The 22,129-nt window shown below is 37.7% G+C and overlaps 1 protein-coding gene across 13 annotated transcripts in view; it reads left to right on the top strand.

Annotated features, from left to right (window-relative positions):
* The window catches only part of EPB41L2 (erythrocyte membrane protein band 4.1 like 2), a 125,442-nt gene that overhangs the window by 88,296 nt on the left and 15,017 nt on the right, over positions 1–22,129 (top strand). For 6 of the 13 annotated variants that reach the window (XM_054819629.1, XM_054819621.1, XM_054819628.1 and 3 more), the window contains 7 exons: positions 679–831; positions 1,966–2,063; positions 6,240–6,412; positions 9,868–10,049; positions 14,488–14,550; positions 17,322–17,468; positions 18,840–18,944. In XM_054819629.1, coding sequence (XP_054675604.1) covers positions 679–831; positions 1,966–2,063; positions 6,240–6,412; positions 9,868–10,049; positions 14,488–14,550; positions 17,322–17,468; positions 18,840–18,944 — 921 coding nt within the window. Of the gene's footprint in view, positions 1–678; positions 832–1,965; positions 2,064–6,239; positions 6,413–9,867; positions 10,050–11,591; positions 12,234–14,225; positions 14,259–14,487; positions 14,551–17,321; positions 17,469–18,839; positions 18,945–21,848; positions 21,996–22,129 lie in introns of all 13 variants that reach the window. The other 7 variants (XM_054819625.1, XM_054819630.1, XM_054819624.1 and 4 more) reach the window with 3 other exon arrangements.

The raw sequence follows: 22,129 nt of genomic DNA, 5'->3' as shown, positions 1-22,129 counted from the left end.
GTGAAGCAATTTTTTAATGACAGTGTCAGCATTTTCTGTAGTTGATTTGTTGTTGGCAAGGACGTGAGATTCTGCTGTAATGTGTAGTGGTATAGTGTAGCGAAGCCTTATCAGTGAGCGATGAGTTTTGTAGCCTGTAAGGCTTGCATCAAACACTGTCAGTGAAACAGTGCTCGGAAACCTGGCCCACCAGCACATGGACTGAAATCATTATGTTGACATTTTCAGTCAACTATCCATTACTTCCTGTATCTTTAGTGGAGTAGTAGGTAACCATGATCACCAGTTTGTTCAGACTTTCACTGACTCGTTTTAAGTTGGAAGGGTCTGGTTTTGATTTTTCTTCTTTTAATATTTGTTGGAATTATTGTTAGCACACCCACCATACCTCTCCTTGCTTGTAAGTTGTTGGCTTAGTCCCTATTGCCAGAATCTTGAAGAACTTCCAAGAACTGTGGCATATGCAGATAGAGGCCTGCCAAAGCCATTACTTCAAGGCTTTCCAGTAAAAATAATATACTGGGTTATTTCTGCTTTAAGAATCTCATTGTCAAGGTCTTTCAGGTTTGAATATGAAACAAGTCCCAGTTGCATTATTCTCTCAAGGTATGCCAGCAATAACTACTTCTTTGGAATGTTATTAAATTGATTTTTATGAAATTGTCTCATACATGATAGGATTCGGAAGGTGTGGATATCATGTTGGGTGTATGTGCTAATGGACTGCTCATTTACAAAGATAGACTCCGGATCAACCGCTTTGCTTGGCCAAAAATTCTGAAGATTTCCTATAAGCGAAGTAATTTCTACATCAAAGTCAGGCCAGCAGAAGTAAGTAGCACCTTTCCGTCTTATTTCTTTTGTGAGATCATTTCTATCCAGCAACATGAAAACATCTTCATTTTTTCCCAGATGTCCTCACAGGCTTATGTTGGATTCAAGCAGAACTTAAGAACGTTTTATTTTCCTCTTCAAATTCTAGTGATTGTATTAAACACTTATCTTGATGCAAATCAAGAAGAAAATCTATTTTCTTTTGTTCACAGATGCCATCTTGTAATTTTATTTTTTTTTTACGGGGAAAGCTAGTTATACTGGCCATGTTGTTACTGTCTATACAAACTTGCAGTCCTGGGAGAGAGCCAGCTTCTCTTCCTCTTCGGGTATAATTGCTCACTAAATGCCAGCACATCTAGTTGTATGAGTGTAACCGAAGGCTTGAGTTGTCCTACAGGGTGTTATAATTCTCCGTTAGTTGCTGTGGAAATAGTGGATCCAACTTTCTTTTCAGATACCATTATAAGTTTGTGGGAGTTGCTGAAGTAGAGGGGGTTACGTTTTGAACACATTGTATCTGGAAATTTAACAAAAAACAAAATATCAAACACTAATGCTTTTTTAGATTATACTCTAAAATGTTTAAGGTAGCTTTTACTGTGTGAATAAATAAAACAAAAGAGTACAATACTAACATTGTAGTTCTGGAACACAGATGTATTGGTTTTGTACTCACTGATGGTACATAGATGTAATATTTTTGCTAAGAAAATTCTATAGTGAAATGCATCACGTAAGCCTAACACTGCAGTACAGGTTTCAGACTTATTAAATCCAAGGAAAGTGTGCAGCACAACCTACAGTACAATTACTTCATGCAGTTTAAAAATAAATATATTGGGCAGCTAGTCAGAAAATCAGCAAGGAGCACTAAAATATTATTGGATTTTTTCAAAAGAGTCATTACTACAGATAGGAAGTGACAATGTGATAATTACCCGACTAGCCTGCCAAGTATAATTTTATTAAAAGCTGGAAATAGATTTTTTTTTTTTTTTTTTAAAATCTTACAAAGTCTTATGACAGGAGAATTACAGCTTGTTACAGTAGTGAAACTATCTGAACTCTGCCTGCTAGTTAATAGCTAGCTTAAGGAAATGGGTTAATTTGTTTGTGGATTCTTTCCAGCTGGAACAGTTTGAGAGTACTATTGGGTTCAAGCTGCCAAACCATCGGGCTGCTAAAAGGTTATGGAAGGTTTGTGTGGAGCACCATACTTTCTTCAGGTAAGTGATAATTCTCTGCTTCCCCCACTTTGCCAGGTATGCTCATTATCTTTCTTTTAAAGAACACGAGGAAAGTAGAGAAGATTTCCCCCTCTTTGCCCCTGATATCTCAGTCCAGTAACACCTCTTAGACAGAAGACACCCTAACAATCATTCACCCCAAATTACCAATTCTGAAAGTCTCAAGTACAATTAACTGCTTTATTTAAACTTTCAGAGTGCGAAAAGGATGGAACTAAACTAGTGATCATATGTAACACTCGCCGAGAGATCAACTCTTCAGAGCAACCATCTAGAAAGCCACTATACTTCATCAGAACTTCTCAGGGCTTGACAGTAATCTTCATTCACTTCACTTTTCAGATTATTCTGCTGAGTGTAAATGCTTACAGCTGAATTTTTCCTTATTTATAAACAGGGCTGAGTTCACAGTCATTCTTTAAAGAACAAAGAATCACTTGAAAAACAGACTACTATTTGTTTATGTAGTAATCCTTAACTTTCTCTGCATTTTTTCACCAGCAACTGATAAACATAAAATTCTGAATTGGTCATTGAAACTATGGTCTATTTGTAAATGAGCATTTTAACAGTAGGCCACAGAGTTTTTCCTCTTTCTGCTTTCTCCATTGAAAAAGAATTTGAAAAAAATCTTCATTTGACTTTTATAATAGCACAAACTCCATGAGGGAGTGCATGTGCCCTATGCAGCCTAAGGGTCACAGATTTAGGTTCAATCTCTTATACATTGAATAGGCATTGAATCTGAGTTTCTTGCTTCGATAGACCACAGTAACTAGGGTATGTAAAAGGTAAGTTTTCTCCTTCAGTAGCCTGTTACTTTATTTTTAAAAAGCAATTGTGTTTTAAGGTAGATGCAATCCTGTTGCTGCGTATTAGTCTAAGCTAAATATACTTGCTAGACTGAGACCTTCAGAGAACTTGGGGACCATGAGACCCAAGTAGTTCATTACTGGAGCTGTCTCATTGGATGGTTTTCAGTATTTTCATTGAATGTAGAATATTCTTGAATGCAGCGTTAGAATTTGTGCTGAGATTGGCAATCAGTCTCAAAATGCTTAACTTAGGAGCACTTCTTTTTTAAATCCTGGTCAAAGATCTTTGTTTCATGTTTGATAGAATTCATTAGTTAAGTTTTTTAGGATACATAGTCCACCATTCTATTCCTTTTTAAAATTTGAAGTCTGCTTTGGCTGGTGATATCTGTTACCACAAATAACATGCAGTTCTGTCTGCAATGAAAAGTTTATCAACACTCTTCAAATAACTCATGCAGTGATTTGCTTTGCTGGGAAACAGTATTTCCTAATTTTATAGTAGTAAAATGGACCTGAATAGGGAAAACCCAAATCTTATGGAAGTCAAAAATCCTAAACTGAGAACTACCATTTGCAAATATAAGTTTTCAGGAATGTTAATACATATTAGATAATCTTACTACAGAAATTCTGACATAATAAAAATAATTGGATTTTATTCCAATCAGAAGTGGCTTTTCCTAACCAGGAATGACATTATAACGAGAATTATGTAACAAATACTTGAACCATTCTGTAAAATCCATATACTCCACTGATGTCATCAGACAGAAAATCCTCTGAAACTCTCATCCTGATTTAAAAACAGTAAAATAAATCCAGCTGTATTTTTCTCCAAAGATAAAAAGCAGAAAGCAATTGCTACAGTCCAAGAGACTGTAGATCTTTCAGAGCATGTGTAAAGCTTGTGTATGATACCACAGTAGATGGTATTCAATTTAGATGTACATTTTTAGCTTCCAGATCTCTTAGCATGCCCTATATAACATTGTAAGATTCCTTGTGTTGTCTTTTATAATGTTTCAGTTTTCCCAAATAATTACATTAAGATCCATCTTAGAATTTATGGGAAATTCAGCCAGCATATAAAGTTATTTATAAAAACTTGTAACGAATTATATTGAAAATGAGAGCCCAAAGGCATTGGATTCACTTGTATCGGCTCAACTTTATAGGATTCCAGTACCATGTTCAAAGAGCAACAATCTAAGATATACAGTCAGACTATGTATCTACATTAATCTTTTGAGGTAAGCTTAGTCTGCAACTCTGGATCTTAACCAATGGCTGCAGAAACCTGCTTGTAATTCTGCTTTATGATGTTTTATTTGAAATTTTCATGATTGTTTCTGAGTCTCCCCAGAATATCTTAAAATGGTAAAAGCATAGTCTTCAATTATTTTATATGCTTAAGCTTGTAATACAAAAAATTCATTCAAATGCCCTTAATCAGGAAGTAATTAGTTCTCTTGTTTTTTCCACATTAAAAGATTAAAAGTTTATCTCAGCAGGGTGGAAGATAAAAACGGCAGTTAATGCTGTAGCCTTGCCAAGACTGGAAAATAAAGAACAGAAAGAACCTTGGAAAAACCCTGTTAGCCTTCTTCCTCTTAATGCATAATGCACTCTTTCTTGGAAATAATGTGGCAAACTGAATTGTCACAAAGATTGCATAAGGCTGTTTTATAGAAGCACTGAAAGTGAAGCTCCAGATACTTGTGATTTTTAAAAGTGGCCTTAGTGTAGAAGGGTGGATTTGCCTGTCTTGAATTCTATTTTCTTTAAAAATGTGTTGGAACAGATCAGGATTCAGGTGCGTGTATATGCATCTTAGGTACGCAGGATCGGATCCTTCTGGCTAGCACTCTGAAAAAGCTATGAACATCCTCCCTTAGACAACTTTCTACCTAGCCCACCGTTCTTTTTGCTAACTAACTGAAAATTATTCTGGTTTGCTGATATCTTTAGAATGACTGGAAGTTTTCAGAACCCACCACTGGATACTGTTTTAACATATGTTGGATCAGATTCCACTAACAGATATTCCCTGTACAAATGCTTCAAAAGTGTAGAACAAAGTCAGCATACTTTTAAGTTTTGCTTGTCCATCTGTGCCATCCTAAGTACAAAAGGCCCAGTAGTTGCCAGTTCTGCTTGAAAGCAGCCGATACCCAGTGAGCTTCTCATTCTTTGCAGATCCTCAAATCAAAAAGCTCTATCTGTAATAGTCTGATGGTTTTCTACAGAGGAGAATAGGCCATGGAAACTGCCATGCTGGGTGAGCATGTATTTGCAGCACTATGTTGGTCCGGGAAGCAACATCAAAGACCTTTCTAGAGAAGCTGAGACTGGGAAGAGTTCCTGCAGTGGTGACTGTTTATCCTATCAGCAAGGATGGCACTGGAATAAACAGTACCCTGGGTGTTGAAGCTGACAACTCAGGTTTCAAAACCAAAGAACAGCCAATGAGGGTTATATGAATAAGAGCTTGAAGTCCTCAAACTGAAGGAAATTCAGGGAGGTATAGGGACCTTTTCTCTTCTCATGTGATGTCAAAAACTGGTGGAACAAAGCAGAACCCCTCATAGCAAATTCTGCCAACATTGTTACCTGCACTTTCTGACTTTGACTCTAACACTTAGGTACAAGCATACATAGCCAGCACAGAAACCAGCATTAATAGTACTCGTGACTGAATCTCTTTTTCACTCTTTTCACGATATGCCTTTTTCCCCCTGCTTATATCCAGCAAACATCAACTTATATAAATCTATAAATGACATTGTAAAGAAACTGGAGTCTGAATTCAGCTTGTTAAACTTCTTACTGTTGGGTCACTGTCCAGCCTCAATCTTTTTTTCACTTGCTGCAGCCTTCAATGCAGCTTTGAGATACCATTCCCTAACTTTGAGGAATAGCAGCTGCTGTACTGGTACCTCAGAATACAGGAAGGATAGTGGAAGTGGGATGTATCGTTTCTACTATAGTTAACATTCCAAGGAGAGATGTCTGAGAGGTATTCTACATGGACCTATAATGGCCTCAACTTTCTACAAAAAATGCAGTTTAACCAAGATAGCACCAAAAGATAAGGATGCTTAGTCATACTGTGGAAAATGTGATGGTTATCAGCATCACTTCAACTCCAATTGCCAATAACGAATAACATGCATTGTTTTAGAAGTTCTTCTCAGAGCTTATGGTAGAATCCTTTCTTGGAGTGCATAATTCATGCATGGTGAACTAAAGTTGAAATAAAATAAGTAGCTTTAAAGTACCTCATTAAATACATGAAATAAAGCCTTTTTAACTGACTTTCCTCATATTTACTTTTCAGACTTGTATCACCAGAACAGCCTCCAAAAGCAAAGTTTCTAACCTTGGGTTCCAAGTTCCGCTACAGTGGTCGTACACAAGCACAGACACGACAGGCTAGCAACCTCATAGACAGACCAGCTCCCTACTTTGAGCGCACTTCAAGCAAGCGTGTTTCCAGGAGCCTTGATGGAGGTATGAAATTTGACGTATTTCTTCAGTGTACTGATTACATTATGGGATTTCTCCAGTGTAATGATTACATTATGTGCTGTCCCTCTGATCTGACCAGTATTCAAAAATGTTGACATTATGGCTGTCCAGAATGTCAGTTGACAAATTTATGAATTTCAGTTTCTGATGGGTGATGTCAGGAGTGGCCACTTTGGTTACTTGTCAGTTTTTGGTGAACAAAACAGTAAGTCACTGCCTAAATTGTATGGCATTGCCGTGAATGTGTGGATGATTCTATATTGGACATATAGCATCTGTGTTCACTACTCACATCTGTTTTACAGGATAGGCATGCACTATATGCTGTTGATTAGAATTGTTTGGTCAGTGGCATCTTTCAGGCTCTGGGTTGGCCTGAGTGCCTCTCTCTACACCAAACATAGAAGAGTGAACAAGTTTTTTCTTCCAGTTTTGTATCATTTTGCTCAGTATATTGCTATCCAAGTATATTTATTAGTTAGTTACATGTTTAGTTAAAAAGTTTTATATTGAGGCTGTTTGAATAACTAAAATTTTTGATTACTGGTGTTTGGTCTCTTTGAGCAGAAATACCTTCTGGTTTCTGTTATTGAAAACAGCCATGCTTTCCAAAGGCAGGTATAGCAGCAGTATGTGAGAGAGATGTAGAAACACATGTTTTCCTCTAAATCACTTCTGAAATAAACATAAAGTAGAAAAATTCTTCAGAAAGATGATGTGAAGCTTGACTTAGATTCAGGCATACACAGCTTCACTAGAATAAAAGTCAACTGTGACAGTGATGAGAGTTTAGCTACAATTCAGCTGTTAACTTTACCTTATTTTCTCCAAAAATCTTTTACTTAGAAGACTTTTACATTTGAAAATATTTGTTCTTCTATATTGGGACAAATGAGCAAACTGTGACACTTGCTTGGGAAACCTAAAGTCTTACCTTCTGAGAACCAAAGCAAAAATAAGAGGCAACAACCCTTGTGCTGGTGGCATGTGATGAGTCCTTGTGGCAACCAAAAGGCTCATCGCTACATCAGTGTTACCATCTGACTCTGGTTTAGTTCCTGTACTACTTTTGGTTAGAAACAATTTGAATTCTTCCCAACTCTTGGAGATTGTATCAGCAAGCCTTTCTGGGATCCCTTGTGCATCATCTGCAGAATGCAGATGTGTATGCCTGTGTTTTCAGGTCCAAAACTTCACTCTTACAGAACCACCATAGTCAAAATTTTGAACATGATGAAACATTGCTCTGGGTTTTCCTTTTTTTTTTTTTTTGGTGGTTTGTTTTTTTTTTTTTTTCTTAATCATCTTTGGTTTCATCTCAAGTGAAACTAGCTACTCCTGGCAGCATTTAAGGCAGCTTGCTGGTGTTGCCATCTGCAGGCTGTAATAGTTTTAAACTGTGTTCATTCAAAGCCAAACTCAAGTATTGTTCTTTCTTCAGGCAGTAGTCCAAATGTAGGTTCACACTGTAAGTGTACACTTGAAAGGAAAATTCTGTAGAGGGTGTGCTTGCACCCTACCTCTCCTATCTAGAGCTGTGTACTCAGCCTTATAGGGGTTAGTCTTGCTCCAACCCCCACCTTCCCCTCACTAGGGGGACCAGAGCATGCTGGAGAAATGGGCTGGAAGGAACCTTATGAAATTCAACAAAAATAAATGCAAAGTCCTGTACCTGAGGTGGAGGAGTGCCATCATATACCAGTACATGCTGGGGGGCACTGACAGTGCTGAAGGCAGCTCTGCAGAAAAGGATGTGGGGATTCCCGCTGGACAAGTTGAAAATGAGTCAACAGTGTGCCCCTACACCAAAGGTGGCCGACTCTATCCTGGGCTGTATTAGCAAGGGCATAGCCAGGACATTAGAAGAAATTATTATTCTTCTGTATTCAGTATTTTGTCAAGACTGTATCTGGAGTACCATGTCCATCTTTGGGCTCCCCAGTATGAGATGGGCATTGACCTATTGCAATGAGCCCAGTAAGAGCCACCAGGCTGGCCAGAGGGCTGGGGACACATGATATATGAGGAGAGCCTGAGGGAACTGTGGTCCTTCAGCCTCAAGAAGGCGGCTGTAGTGAGTTATTCTTGTCTACAGCTACCTGCAGAGAAGGTATAGAGAAGACAGAGCCACGCTCTTCTCAGAGGTGCCCACTCATAAGGCAATGGGGAGTGCCTACAAGTTGAGACGCAGGAGATTTCACTTAGAAAGAACGTTTATTTATTTATTTATTTAACAAGACCTTGGATATGCTCAAAACTCAACTGGACATGTCCCTGAGCAACCTGGTCTAATTGGACCTGCTCTGAGCAGGGGGTTGGACTAGCTGACCTTTCAGATATTCCTTCCAACCTAAATTATTCTTTGATTTGTCAGAAGTTACTTGTGGAACTTGAGGGACATATACCCAAGAAATGCTCTATTTGCCACCCAAGAAGGGATCAGAAGCTTAAGTTACAGAACCTGCTATTTAGAGAGGCCCTGAAAGACTAACATCCCACATTTGCCATTAGCTGCCCTTAGCTTCTCAGCAGCTTAAGGGAACCTCTGATATCAAGCTGAGACTCTTTCCAAAAGAGGATATTCCTCAAAGGTACTCCAAGAAACACCTCTTCCTCTCAACTTTCTGCACTTTGGCTTTGTAAAGTCAAGGCATATGGAGGTATTACAGAAGACTGCTAAATTAATTTATATCAAAGTTTTGTTCATTAAAGCTGTTTAATTTAATTAATTCTCCTGTGTTTCATTACTCCTATTTTGACTGAGCCAGTCATCCCGATTTAAAAAAAAAAAAAAGCCATCCTGCTCACTAATCCTATTATGCCGAATCAAATAAGAAAAACAAAATTAAGGCCTTTCACTATCTTGTGCTTTGACTATATTCAAATATAGATATTCAGTATTTCCCCCTTCCATTTTTCATAAGCATATAGGGAGGAAAAGTCTTACTTGCACTGAGCTATTGTTTCTGCAGCACCAATTTTGCTAAGGTTCCAGAATAAAAATACTGTGACAGTTATATCCGTACCTATATTGCATTAAAACAGTCCTCACAAAATAGTGAATTTCCACAAAACACTGTTGTCCATTTCTCTCTTTTGTCATGGTGATTTACAGTCACAAGAACAGTACCTTCAATTTGCCTTCCAAGACTAACCAGAAACTTGATAATTAAATACCTAGCTGATATTGTGAGGTTTTTTCCCCCCTGGCATAGTAAGTGCACATTATATGACACAGGTACATTGCTGTTCGTGTCAGTGCAATGAGAACTGTAGACTTCTTGCAAAGCCAAGAAGCTGAAAAATACTGTATTACTCAGTAACCAACCTCTATTGCTCATTGCTGACATCACCATCAAATCATTTTGTTAAGAAATCTTGAAAACAAAATGTTCCAACTTACCTCAATTAACCAAAATTATTTTCTTCTCTAATAGCTCCCATGGGTATCTCAGACCAAAGTCTGCTAAGAGACTTCCCTACTACTGGAGGGCAGGCTGCTGGAGATAAAGTCATTGACATTGAAGCTGCTGGTCAGGCCAAGTTAAAAGAAAGTGGCAGAGAAGAAGATGGAAGCCCAGTCAAAACCCCACAATTAGAATTGACTCAGGATGGAAAGGTATGGCTGACTTTCATACCAAAATTATTTTTCACATAACTTGTGTCCATTTGTGGTTATTTAGTGTCTATCACTTCTGAGCATCATACAGAACACCATATTAAAATATAAAAGGAAAATTGTCAAGTGTTTTCTGTAGGTTTAACTGAATGTAAGTGCATGTAAGCAAAAGAGACTACGAACTTTTGAATGGCATTGATCTATGGTTTCTTTCATTGCTATAAATTTAATTTGAATTCTCAGTAAGCTTGCATGAGTTCTTGAAAAAACGTTTCAAAGGGTAAATGATGTTTTATTCTTTTCCTTAGTTTGTTTAGACTTTAAAAAATTGTTAGTATATCCACAGTCATGTACAATCCTCAAAGTTGGGTATATTATGACTGTGTTTAATTACCATAGATAACAGTATTGTTTTAGTAGCCATTGTAGAATTATTGCATCCTTTAAAAACTTGTATTTTGACTGAGGTGTAAATTTCTGTGAAAAGTTGAGTACTTCGGTCTGTCCTGTTGCAAACAACCATTTATTTGTCTTGCTTGGTTGAGCTACTGGGAGAATAGGTCAAAAAATTAAATTTAGATCTTGTATGATTTGATATAAAAATTTCCTTCGAAAGTGTCATCTAAAATCTGCTGCTTTTCTCTTTTGGAGATCATTTCTTTTTCTGCCAGTTCTCTAGAACTTTCATATTTAAAGAGTAATTTTGTTTTCCAACGTTTTTGCAAGTTAACTACCTATTTGATTCCTAGAGGGACTGCTGAGTTTCTCTGTGCGGTTCACATGTTCCCACTGCATTCAAGTGTAGGACGGGCGCAAGTCCAACAGTTGCAATTTTTTTGTTTGCTGGCAAGTGAAATTTGAATTAGCCTAGGAAAAAGGCACACACAGTGTTTCTTTATGGGAGAAAAATGGTAAAATAAATTTCTATGTTTTGACTTTGGGCTTGGTAAAATGGTGATACTCCCTTGTTTTCAAAGTGGCAGTATCTTTCAATATTTTAACCAAAAGAAGAAGAAAAAAATAAAAAGCAGTATTTTGGGAAGTTGTTCCAGGAAGCTGTTCAGTAAGGTTTTGTTACACATGCCAAATCTGTGAACAGCTTTCTTTTCCCCCCTAGCACAGATACTTCTTTTCCTTTCTGGCTCTCCTTAAGTCGTAGAGGAAATGGTTATAAACTCGAGAATCAAAGTGCCAGCTTGTCTTTCGTGTACTGCACTGTCCCCTGACCTTTCTGCCAAAGCTTTGAATGTCTGTCTGCTTCCATCTGTTGTAAGTGACTATTACAGTTCAAAAGTGCACAGTTCTTTACAGCCTGAGAACAAAACGTTCGTAATGGGTTTGGTATCATAAGAGAAGTAAACAAGTTGGCTGCTTGTAAAACACAGGGGGATTTCTATTTTTATTTGGCATTTCTATTGCATTAGTAGAGATATCCCTGGTTCTAAGTAAAAATTTTCACTAACTAATAATTTCTTTTTTTTCCCCTCTTCTTGTGCCTTCAAACTTGCATTTTGTTGTGCTTTCATTTTTCACTGTGCACAGAATTTATTTCTTCAGCTCACTCACGTACACCCACCATCGCTACCCATCCATTCTGTGTCATCCCACCTCACAAACCTCTCACCTGAGATGGACATGCTTTCAGATATTTCAGAGGAAGATCCCTTTGGAGAGCCCCTCCTTACCATCCCAGACATCTCAGAGTGCAATTCCATGAAAGAAACACCAGATCATAATAAAAATGAAATAGCTTCACCGAATATCATCTTTGAATCTATGAGATCCCTAGCTTGTTCAGTCTCCCCTGCTGTGGAGGGAAAACTCCGTACAGATGACTACAAAAGCACTGAGTTGTGTGTCTCATTCAGCTTTATCAGATGCTTTTCTTTTAGTTTCCATTCACTGCTTGACGAGGATGGTTACATTACTTTTCCTAGCCTTCCTGATGTTTGCATCTCTTTCCTCCCACCTGGCCTTCAGCACTATATTCCCATTACCTCTCCTTCCTTCATCCCCTCTTTTCTCCTTATCTTCGTGCTGCTTCTGTCTGCTTTCCAGTCTATTCCTTTTTCACTCACATTTTCCCTTCCTCTCGCTCTGTCCCTCTGCTACCTGGAGCCTAAGGCGACTTCCTTTAGTGCCTCTAATGACAATGACCTGAATGACAAAGCAGAGGAAGAGGAGGTGTGTAATTTTGTTGCTTAAATGTTGACACTTGCACATAGCTTTTATGCCATTTCTCCCAGAGGCTTGCTCAGTTTTGCACACTTCCTAGTATAGGGATATGTCTGTATACATGCCTGTATATATATAAATACAAACAGACACACATATATATCTGTGTCTTTCTAACTTTTCTTACTAGTGAAAAATTGCTATTGAGGGATTTTTAGTCAATAGATAGCTGGTGGCTTTTCTGCCTGAATTCCTACAGCATGCACAATTTCATTAGATTCCACAGGTACTGAGCTGCAGGTAGAGTTGCTTTGTAGTTCAAAATGTTTATGAGCACATAAATCTGAATACAGAAAGTGCTGTATAATAATACATATATGATTACTCAATACTATTTGCAAGTTGTGCTACTTGCACTATCAGTTCATGTTAAAATGCATGTCTTCTGTGTGCATCGACTGAAACGCACATCTCCAGAGTTGTGTTTAGATCTGAAAAGTGAAATTCCTAAAACCTGTATTCAGAAAGTGGTGAATGTTTTAAAATCAGGTTTTTTGTTATTCCAGATTTCAGATGTTTCTGCTCTACAAGGGTGTGTGCAAAGTTGAGTCTGTCCATGGCACTTTTTTTTTTAAGTGCTTTCATTAATGTCTAGCAGCAGGTAAGGTAGAGACTGATTTCATTCATTAGCTGGGATTGCAGGCTGTGTCAGGCTTCAACCACTGGAGCCTGAACATTGCTTGAAATACGTTGTTAAAATTGCTGTACGGAAGCCTCAGTCACATTAATACGTTGCTCTGATCATCTGGAGTGGTTGACAAAATGCCTCCTTTCTTTATGCCTGCTGTGCATGTTACAGCAATACTATTAGAAACAAGTGGTTTATTTTGATCTTCAAAGGAAATATGAAACCAAATATTACAAAATTAAAAAGGGGGAGGACCTTTTCAATGTTACATTTAGCAAAGTTTGTTAAACTGATTAAATCAATACAATGTAGATATTAAAACCATGCTAAATACAACATGATGTCATTAAAAACATCAATCTAAGTTTAAAATAATGAAAAACATGGCTTAAAAGACTTTCTCAATTTTTCTGTAAACTAATTCAATCTACCATTTGTAACATAAAGTTGCAGAAAATAGAACCCTAGATAAGTGAGAAATGAATAAAAATGTGGTATGTACCACATTACGTGTGCATTCACACAGAAACCACAATGCAGCAGTATGTGCAATAAGTAAACCCCTTTTCAAATTTATGTACTTGCAGAGTGTTGACTTCTAAATGCATTTTTTTCTCAAGATTAGTAGTTGATATTTGTACCTGTGGAAAGACTGGGAAGTGGTTTGCTTTTTAGGGAATGCTGTTCCTTAAGGCATTCAGAATACTTGTAGGTAAGATATGAAGATTAGCTGTCATTTCCAAGAGAGTGCATTGCAGTTTGAGGAAGAATATATTCACCTAAAGAGGGGGCTGGGGTGCAAATAACTCATCCCAAGACAGCAACATTCTTCAAATAATTAAGACAGTTTGTAAATATAGTACAGTATTTAGGTGTTTGACTTGAATCTTAGACTCTCTTACCAAAAAAAGTCATGCATTAGATTCCATTTTCCCATCAACTTGTTGCAGAGCTTAAGGTGCTTACCATAGAAATTATGCATTTTTTAAGTGTATTTTATTTTATTTTTCTTTACTCATTCTTAAATTTCCATCTGGGAAAACACTGAAAAGTACAGCAAGAAAGGGACATAGTATGAAACTTTCATTTGTCATGCCACTTACACCAAATATTACTTCAGCCATTCTACGACAATGTAGGTGAAGGAAGACCAAAGTCGCTTAATAATTTCAGCAACATCTGTGGCCGAAACAGTACAGGTCTGTAAATACAGCACGCTTTGCAGCATTGACAAAGAGGTGAAGCCTCTGTGCTAGTCTGTAAGTGTATGCTAACGGTTCCTTTTCTTGATCATTTGCCATGTGCTCACATAGGTGGAATCTGAAGAGGAGGAAGCACAACAGAAGGTGCATGGTTGTTTTTTTAGAATTAAATCTGGCTGTAGCTGCCTGCCTTGTTAGCACCCTAAACTTCCTGTGGATTTAGTCTGAATAGTGCCTTTTCACCTTACCATTTGATTTCCTTTATTTAACTGTCTAAGGATCTTTTTTTATTTACTTGCTGGTATATTTTATGTTCATTTTGGTTTTTATGTTTGTTTTGTTTTTGTTTTTTGTGTGTGGCTTAATTTCACAGAGCAATTCCTTGAGAGTAGACGGGGAAAATATTTATGTCAGACATAGCAATTTAATGTTGGAGGTTTGTATATAACATAAGAAACACTTTCCCTTCTCACGGGCTGCCAGGCTGCATGGAATGGGAGGTCACTCGCAGGCTGTTACAGGCACAGTGCATGAAGTGCATGGGAGAAAAACAGCTTGGAAATATTGCATGCTATAATTCTAGTTTCCAAGTTTAAATAAAAATTAAAAAAACCAAGCCAACAAAAAAACCCCCAAACCAACAAAAAAATCCAAACAAAAAAAAACCCCCTCAGCATCAATGTTGGATGTACATTTTATATATCTTTGCTAGATGTTTTCAAGGTGGCAACTGGGAATAATAGCCCTATTTAGATAAAGCAAACACCTGGGTCCAATTCATAATCCTAAATGGGATTTTTATACATTGCTCCTCAATGTGTGTATCTTCTGTTGAGCAGGTTTCTATTTATCACCAGTTTAATCAGCCTTTATCAAATACATTATAAATGTAGTTAGTAAGGAACAAGCAGTGAAAGAAGTATTGGAAAACTAATTCTGATTCTGAAGCTTTTTGATTTTAGGAGCTGTGAGAAATTTATGTGAGGATCAGATTTTTAAAGGAAATGTTTAGATATGTTCTGAAATCTTTGCCTTATTTTGTCACTTTTCAAATGAAAGTAATTCTTGCTTCATAAAGGTTGGTTTTCATTGAAGATGAACAACAACAAAGAGCTTTGAAAAGTATGTTAATGTGTAGTGCTCTGTCACTGAAGTAGAGATTTTTATTTTCAGAATTTCCATGTAGTCTGTTAATATGGATTATTTTATCAAAGACTGTCTGTGGTTATAATCAGTGTCATTTAACTTGTGGTTAATAACATAAACTAGTAACTGAAGAAATTTTAGAAAATCCTTCTGCTGTCCTTAACTTATTTTATTCATCCAGATGGGGCTATAAATAATTCCCTTTGTCACAAAAACTGTCTTTTTAAAAATCATTGGTTTTGTTCAGTAATAAGGAGATGTATGGATCGCAGTAACCCGACTAATACATTTTTGGCTTTTTGCAGCTTTTTGATCACTATTGAAACTTTGCTTGTGTAAAACTTACTAAAGCATTGAAAGCGTGCATTGCATAACTTTGCTTTGATCAAGTCCAAGAAACGTGCCTTGTGTCAAGCCAAGACAGGTTTTAAACTTATGACATGATTGTTACGAGCTTCAATTGTGTAATGAAATGCCTTTGGCATACGGTTTTACTTCACTCAGAAAATACATACTTTAGGGGGACATATTTAATGTCTCATTTGTTAGTCCTAGATTAAAAGTGAAGCATTGGTCCGTGACAGTATGAACCCACTGAGTTGCCCGAAGGGGAGAGGTTCTTAGTGTTCAAAGTGCATGTGTGATTGTTCATGGATTTAGGAAACAAGTGTGCAGCACCACCTGTTACTGGGGCTGAACATGCAAGTGAAAAGTAATTAGAAACTAATGCCTTTGTATTGGGTTTGGATTTTTCATGACTTAAGACAGGACATCTTTGCATTGTGAGCACTAACTATAAAATGTTAAAGTAAAATTTCAAAATGTTCTGTTACAAAGTATATACGATCTTTGTACAGAAACCAGATGCTTTACCTAAATTATTGTATCTGATTACATTCTTCTGATAAAACTTCATTAATAATTATGTCTACATTGATATTATTCCATTTTAATTTTCAATCTTTTAATTCTGTTCTAAAAATGGATCTGAGGCTTGAACTTGAATTTCACCACAGAATACTGAAACAATATTCTTGTGTTAGAGTGTGCATAACCAACATAGGCTTTCCTCAAGGCTTGGCATGCTGGAAGGGGGACAGATTACGAAAGCAGAGTGAAATCTGCTCTTCCCACCAAAGCCCAGCATTGTATTCAAAGGATAGTGAATTGTTAGGTCTGCTCCTGTATCTGGCATAAACCAAAAGACTAGCTTGTAGTTAATTTGATACGCGGTGCTGCAGCTTAGCCTCAATGTGTCATCATAAAATCTAATTTGATATTCACGCTGTGGTGACCCTTTGGCACTTGCCTATGTAGGTGCAATTTAGAGAGAACATCTCTTTGGTATTGATGTGCACAAAAACTGTCCCTACTTGAGTGCTGTGTTTGCTGTCAGGTTCTTAGATGTAGAATTGGCAGATTTCAGGCTTCAAGTCTTTAAACCTGATTCTTCCAGTAAGTTTAAGCCTACATGACAGGCACAATGAGTAGTCCCTCTGAAGTTAAGCAGGCGTTAGTTGCTTGCATATTTGGCCTTGTAGTGTCATCTTCACAGAAGTAAGTATTTTTCATTGAGCTTTTAATATCAAGAGAGATAATTTTTATAATGCTTCTTGGGTTAGACTATTCTTTCTTACAGCTGCCTTCAGCAATGTTAGTTGTGCAATATCCCAAAATGCTTGCTTGTGTGCTTACAAATTTTAGATGAAAGCAAGTAACTACTGGAAATTATTATTGTTTCAAAGGGCTAGTACTTTCATGTTTTGGATGAAAAGATCCCTCTGTTAAATAACCATGCACAGCATATTTTTCCTTTGCCTTAAAATATGGAAGAAACAGTGTATGAGCCGCCCTTCATTGCAAAAAAAAAAAAAAAAAAAACCAAAATCATCTGAGTTCTTTTAGAGCCTTAAACTTTTTTAAGGCACTCCAAAGAAGAATAGCTCTTCAGACACAAGGCACTTTCTTTGGTTTGGTTTCTTTTTTTCTTTTTTTTTTCCAGTTAAGTTTGCTTTTGTTGTCGTGTTTTGTCCTACTTTGTTTTACGTTACGGGTTGCTAGGACCTGGATAAGACCCAGGACGACTTACTGAAACACCAGGCTAGCATTAGTGAGCTCAAGCGCAATTTCATGGAATCTACACCTGAACCACACCCAAATGAGTGGGAAAAGCGGCGTATCACACCTCTGTCCCTACAGACACAAGGGGTATGTCACTGCAGACGCTTGTCCGCATGCGTTTCCATACAACCCTGTATGTGATATAGTAAATGCAGTTTGTCCTTTAGATTAACGCTTTCTTTGGCTAATGTAGTGTTTGTTTGTACTAAGTGTACGTTAACTTTTTACCACTTACCATTGGACTTGACTTTAGATAATGTGTAGAATTTTATTCTTCTACAAGAACAACTGAAATAGAATCACTAGAAAAAAATCGAGGTGATGTCAGTATTTTCCTGTGTGTTAAGGACATCTTAAATTTCACTGTGATTTACACAGACTGATGGAGATAACTTTTCAGTGACAGTAGAACTTTTCCCTCCTTTCCCCTGTCTTCAGCTTTTTATAGACGGCTTGTGCATAAACACACACATAGCCTGTGTGTTGTTTCAGAAGGTCCTTACATGGTCAGTTAATTTACAGTGTTGACTTCTTCAGGACATATTTAATGTAGTTGTTAAAATTTACTCACCTTAATCTCCCAAAGTCTGTAAAATGAATTTATCTACTTTTTCTCTATACCTCCTTCCTGACAGAACCTTAAAACAGCAGTTCGGAAAAAGATTTTCTACAAATATAACCCTCAATGCTTGAGCCAAGAAAACTACCCAAATAAATTTCTCTTGCTGTTCTGAAACTTTTAGTTTTATGAGGAGTATTTGCTGCTTCTTTCATAGAGTAGAAAAATAAATCAGTCTTTGAAAGCAATTAGTTTATCTTATGCTGTTATCCTTATCTTTCACCATTGTTCATACCCTTCCCTCCTAAAAGTATTGTTATCCTTTCCAATTAAATTCTTAAGTATTCTCTTCAGTCCCCAGAGAGGTGAACTTTAAATTAAGCTTGCTTGATGCTACCAAATAATTTTGTTAATAGGACATTATTTCAATAAGATACTTAAGCAATCTGAACTGTATGTGGATACAGATAATACAGTCACTGATTGTATGGATCACTTCTGTAATGTTACTGCCAAGAAATTATTCCTCAAATTTCTGAGTGGTACCTGAATATTTCTGTGCATAGTGGTATATGCATAGGTAAAAACGTTGGTCAAATTTTCAAATGTCCATGACACATTGGTTCATTTAATAGCTATAAATATCTTTTTGCTTAAAATAGACATTTATGTAAAAGCGTAACTTATTTTTTATTATGTGGCTGTGTGTATTGTCTGTGTTGATTTCTTTGTGTTGAAGTTGAGACCCCTCCGAGTTTTTATCTGGGGTTTTTTTTTTTTTTTCCTCATCTAATATGTTCTGTCACTTTCAGATGGTTTGGTTTTATGTTTATGTATAGTGTGTGTCTGTCTCATTGCTTGTTGATTTACACTGGTTTTATAAAATGAAAACCAAATAGAAAAAAGGAGACCACATTTTCCAACTGAAAACGCTGCCTGGGAAGGAGAAGCAATGGACTGCGATGCCATGGATTGCTGGAGCAAAACCAGAGGAAACCGATAAGGTGGCTGCCCTGAAACCTACTGCCTTTTTTGCTGTATCTGCTGTGGGCTAGCTTGGGCACTTCTTTCTTTTTCTTTTTTTTCCCTGATGGACATAATTTTTTTTTAAGCCAGTACTGAAAGGAGAAGGTTGAGAGTTGTAAACCAAGATCTGTTTGTGTGTGTATATATACACATATATATGAATGCCAGCAACGTTCTGCTTAAACACCAAACTAGCTGTGAAGTTCTGAATGGCTACTATTTAAAAAGAAAACCAGTTTCTCATTGGAAAATTACTGTATTTTGTGTGACTAGGATGACAGCAAAATATGTATTTCTATTCCAGATGGAAATAATTGTTTGCAGTTATATGACACTTCGCGCAAGAACTTTTTGTTTTCCATGTTCACTATGTAATCATTCAAATCAGTAATGCTGTAGAAGCAGCTTCATTTCAACGGCAGCCTGGTTCTGAGTTCCTCCACGCTTCCATACCTCTCTTTTTCATCCAGGAAAAGAGGGAAGTTTCCTCTCCCCATAAGCTGGTTTAACATCTGTGCAGTGAAAAGCTCTATATAACCCGTGGGACTACTAGCAGCGTAATAGTGATGATGGTTAGCAATTGTGATGTTGCTTTATACATCACTTCTGGACTATTCTCCACCACCTAGAAATTGGGACAAAAGTTAGGTTAATGTAAAGCTGTCAGTCCTATTTCAGTAATGTATATAAATATGAGGTTTGGGAAACAGAGTATTTCCATCCTGAATTATTTGTTGATGGATGTGGAGAGGTTTGTGTTCAAGTGTTTTGTTTCCCCCAATTTATAAACTTGCTGGTATTAGTAGACTAATACATTGCTCAGTCCTGTTCCTGGACTGTATGTTTCCTTGCCTGTCTTTAGGATAGTTGGACAATAGATGAGAATAAAGCAGGGATACCACTACTGATATTCTTTCTTTTCTTCCTTCTTTTGCTCCAATGAAAATACTTGCAAATAAGTAATTTTCTGTGTATGAGAAATGTTATTTTGGGTACATCTTGTTTGTGCCACTATACTTCTGTATCACCATACTCCCACAAATGCACAGCATCTGTGACTTAATTAAAACAGAAATTGTGACATATTGATATGTATGTCACAAATAAATACGCAAAATATTGTTAGGTTATGGATACCCAGAATCTTTTTTTTTTCCTAATCCATTCCCCACCCCCATGCTGCTTGTAAACAGTATTTCATGTTAGTGTATATGACTATGTACCAGAAGGAATTTGCCAGGAATTTAAACATCTTCACAGGCTGATACATTATTGTAACTATTGGATAAGGAGTGCCAATTCTATCTATATATTTAATCTTTTTTACTAAATGCCTCATCGGGGAACAGGGGTTACATTATTAAGCAAATTGTGTGATTGGGGTTTTCCTCTTAAAAGATGAGAAGACCTAAAAATTTGAAGGTCGTAAAATGCAAAAAGATGTGTGGTATGTGCCTGTCTTTCTCCCCACATATGTATATAATTAGTGATGCATACAGTCTGACCACATACCATGTAAATATCCCCCCACCCCTTTTTTTTTTTACTGCTTTGAGTGGTTAGAAAACATGTGGTTTCTACCAGAGTATGGTAGAAGAAGCATCATGATAATTTTTGCCTTTCAATGTAATCTCTTAATAGATAAACATTTAATGGGTGTGGTAAATTAGGGAAAGAAAGTGGGGGTGAGGAACACATTGCCCTGTTGGACATTGAATGTTGCATGAGGGCGGATTTAATAACTTGCACTCACATTAAATTTTCTTGGCCACCTCTGAAATATACTTTAACTTTTATTGTAGGGAAAAAAATGTAGGGGTTCTTTTTCTTTTTCCTTCTCTGTTCTTCTGCATGCCGTATGTGTTGTAGTATATGCACAGTAGCATGGTGTAACTTATGTCAGTTCAGATTCTGCGCTGCTGCTGCTCAGGTGGCGAGTGCGCACGGACTGCGGTTGTCTGCATGGCGCCTTGGCTTTCCTCTGGCACGGGCTTCTGCCGGGATTCTCTGTAGTACCGTTTTCCAAGACGGAAATGTATCTTACTGAGTGTTGTCAAAATGTGTGTTATGTCAATGTTACATTTGTTTACATTATTGGCTTTTTATTTTAACTGGTTTTACTTCTAACTTAATGCAAAAGTCCGTGGAAGGAAAACTGGAATAAAGAATTTTAGCATTTTCAGAGACTTGTACCCACATGAGTTTTAAAAGTTTGCTTCACCATACAGATTTATAGTACTACAGAAAATGGACCAGACTGTGAACATAATTTGTGCTTTAAAGAGTAAATCACATATGTTTGAATAAAACAAGTTTTCCCAGTAGAAGGGGAGATGCTTTTTGAAAACAGACTTTTTAATAGAAATGAATTTGCTGAGGTTATTTAAGCATTTGAAAAACACATATAGAACGTATATTACAAGGAAAACCTCATTTCAGCGTTGTGGGTACATATTGTTCCAAGGAAATGTATTTGACTACCCTAAAGCTCTGAGGCAATGGGGCATTAAGAGGTGTTAAAAATGGATTTTTAAAAGGGAAAAATCCCAACCGTAAATACAGAATTACTGCCTAAGTAAACTGTTCTGTTTGGAAAAATCCACGGAAGTGTTAATGTTTTCAATTTTTATAGCGTGATATGCGTGGTGGAGAGATGCAGCGTTAAGCACGGCTGCGTGCTGCGGTGACAGCCGTTCTCTGTCCCCTCTGACCTCATCTCGCCTTACGGGGAGTCCGTGCCCGCCCCCCGCTCCTACCGCGTCCTCCCAGCCGAATCCTTTTCTCTGTCACGTCTTTCTCTTGCCAGACCTTCCCTCGGTAGGTCGCTGCCGCTCCGTCCGTCACTCTCTAATTCTTTCCTTTCCCTTTTCTAACTCGTCTAGAGCCTAGAAGAGGAGATCACGTCCATTTTGTTTAGTAAGGAGGGCTTTGGCGCTAGCACGAGAGGGCCCTTCGCCGCCGCCAGCGTGGGGCCAGCAGAGGGCGCTGCGGGGGAAGAGACCGCCGCCTCGGCCGCGCCGCCCCCCCAGGTGCTTCCCCGTCCCCTCCCGCCGCTGCGCTGCCGGCTCGGAAACGTGCGGGCTGGGCGGTGGGGTCGGCTCCCAGCCCGCCTCATAAAGGTTAAGCACCCACACCCCCACCCCCCCCCCCGGCCTTAAAAATG

Source organism: Grus americana, chromosome 3 (assembly GCF_028858705.1).
Source record: "Grus americana isolate bGruAme1 chromosome 3, bGruAme1.mat, whole genome shotgun sequence".
Classification (NCBI taxonomy): Eukaryota; Metazoa; Chordata; class Aves; order Gruiformes; family Gruidae; genus Grus; species Grus americana.
This window is presented reverse-complemented; position numbering and strand designations above follow the sequence as displayed.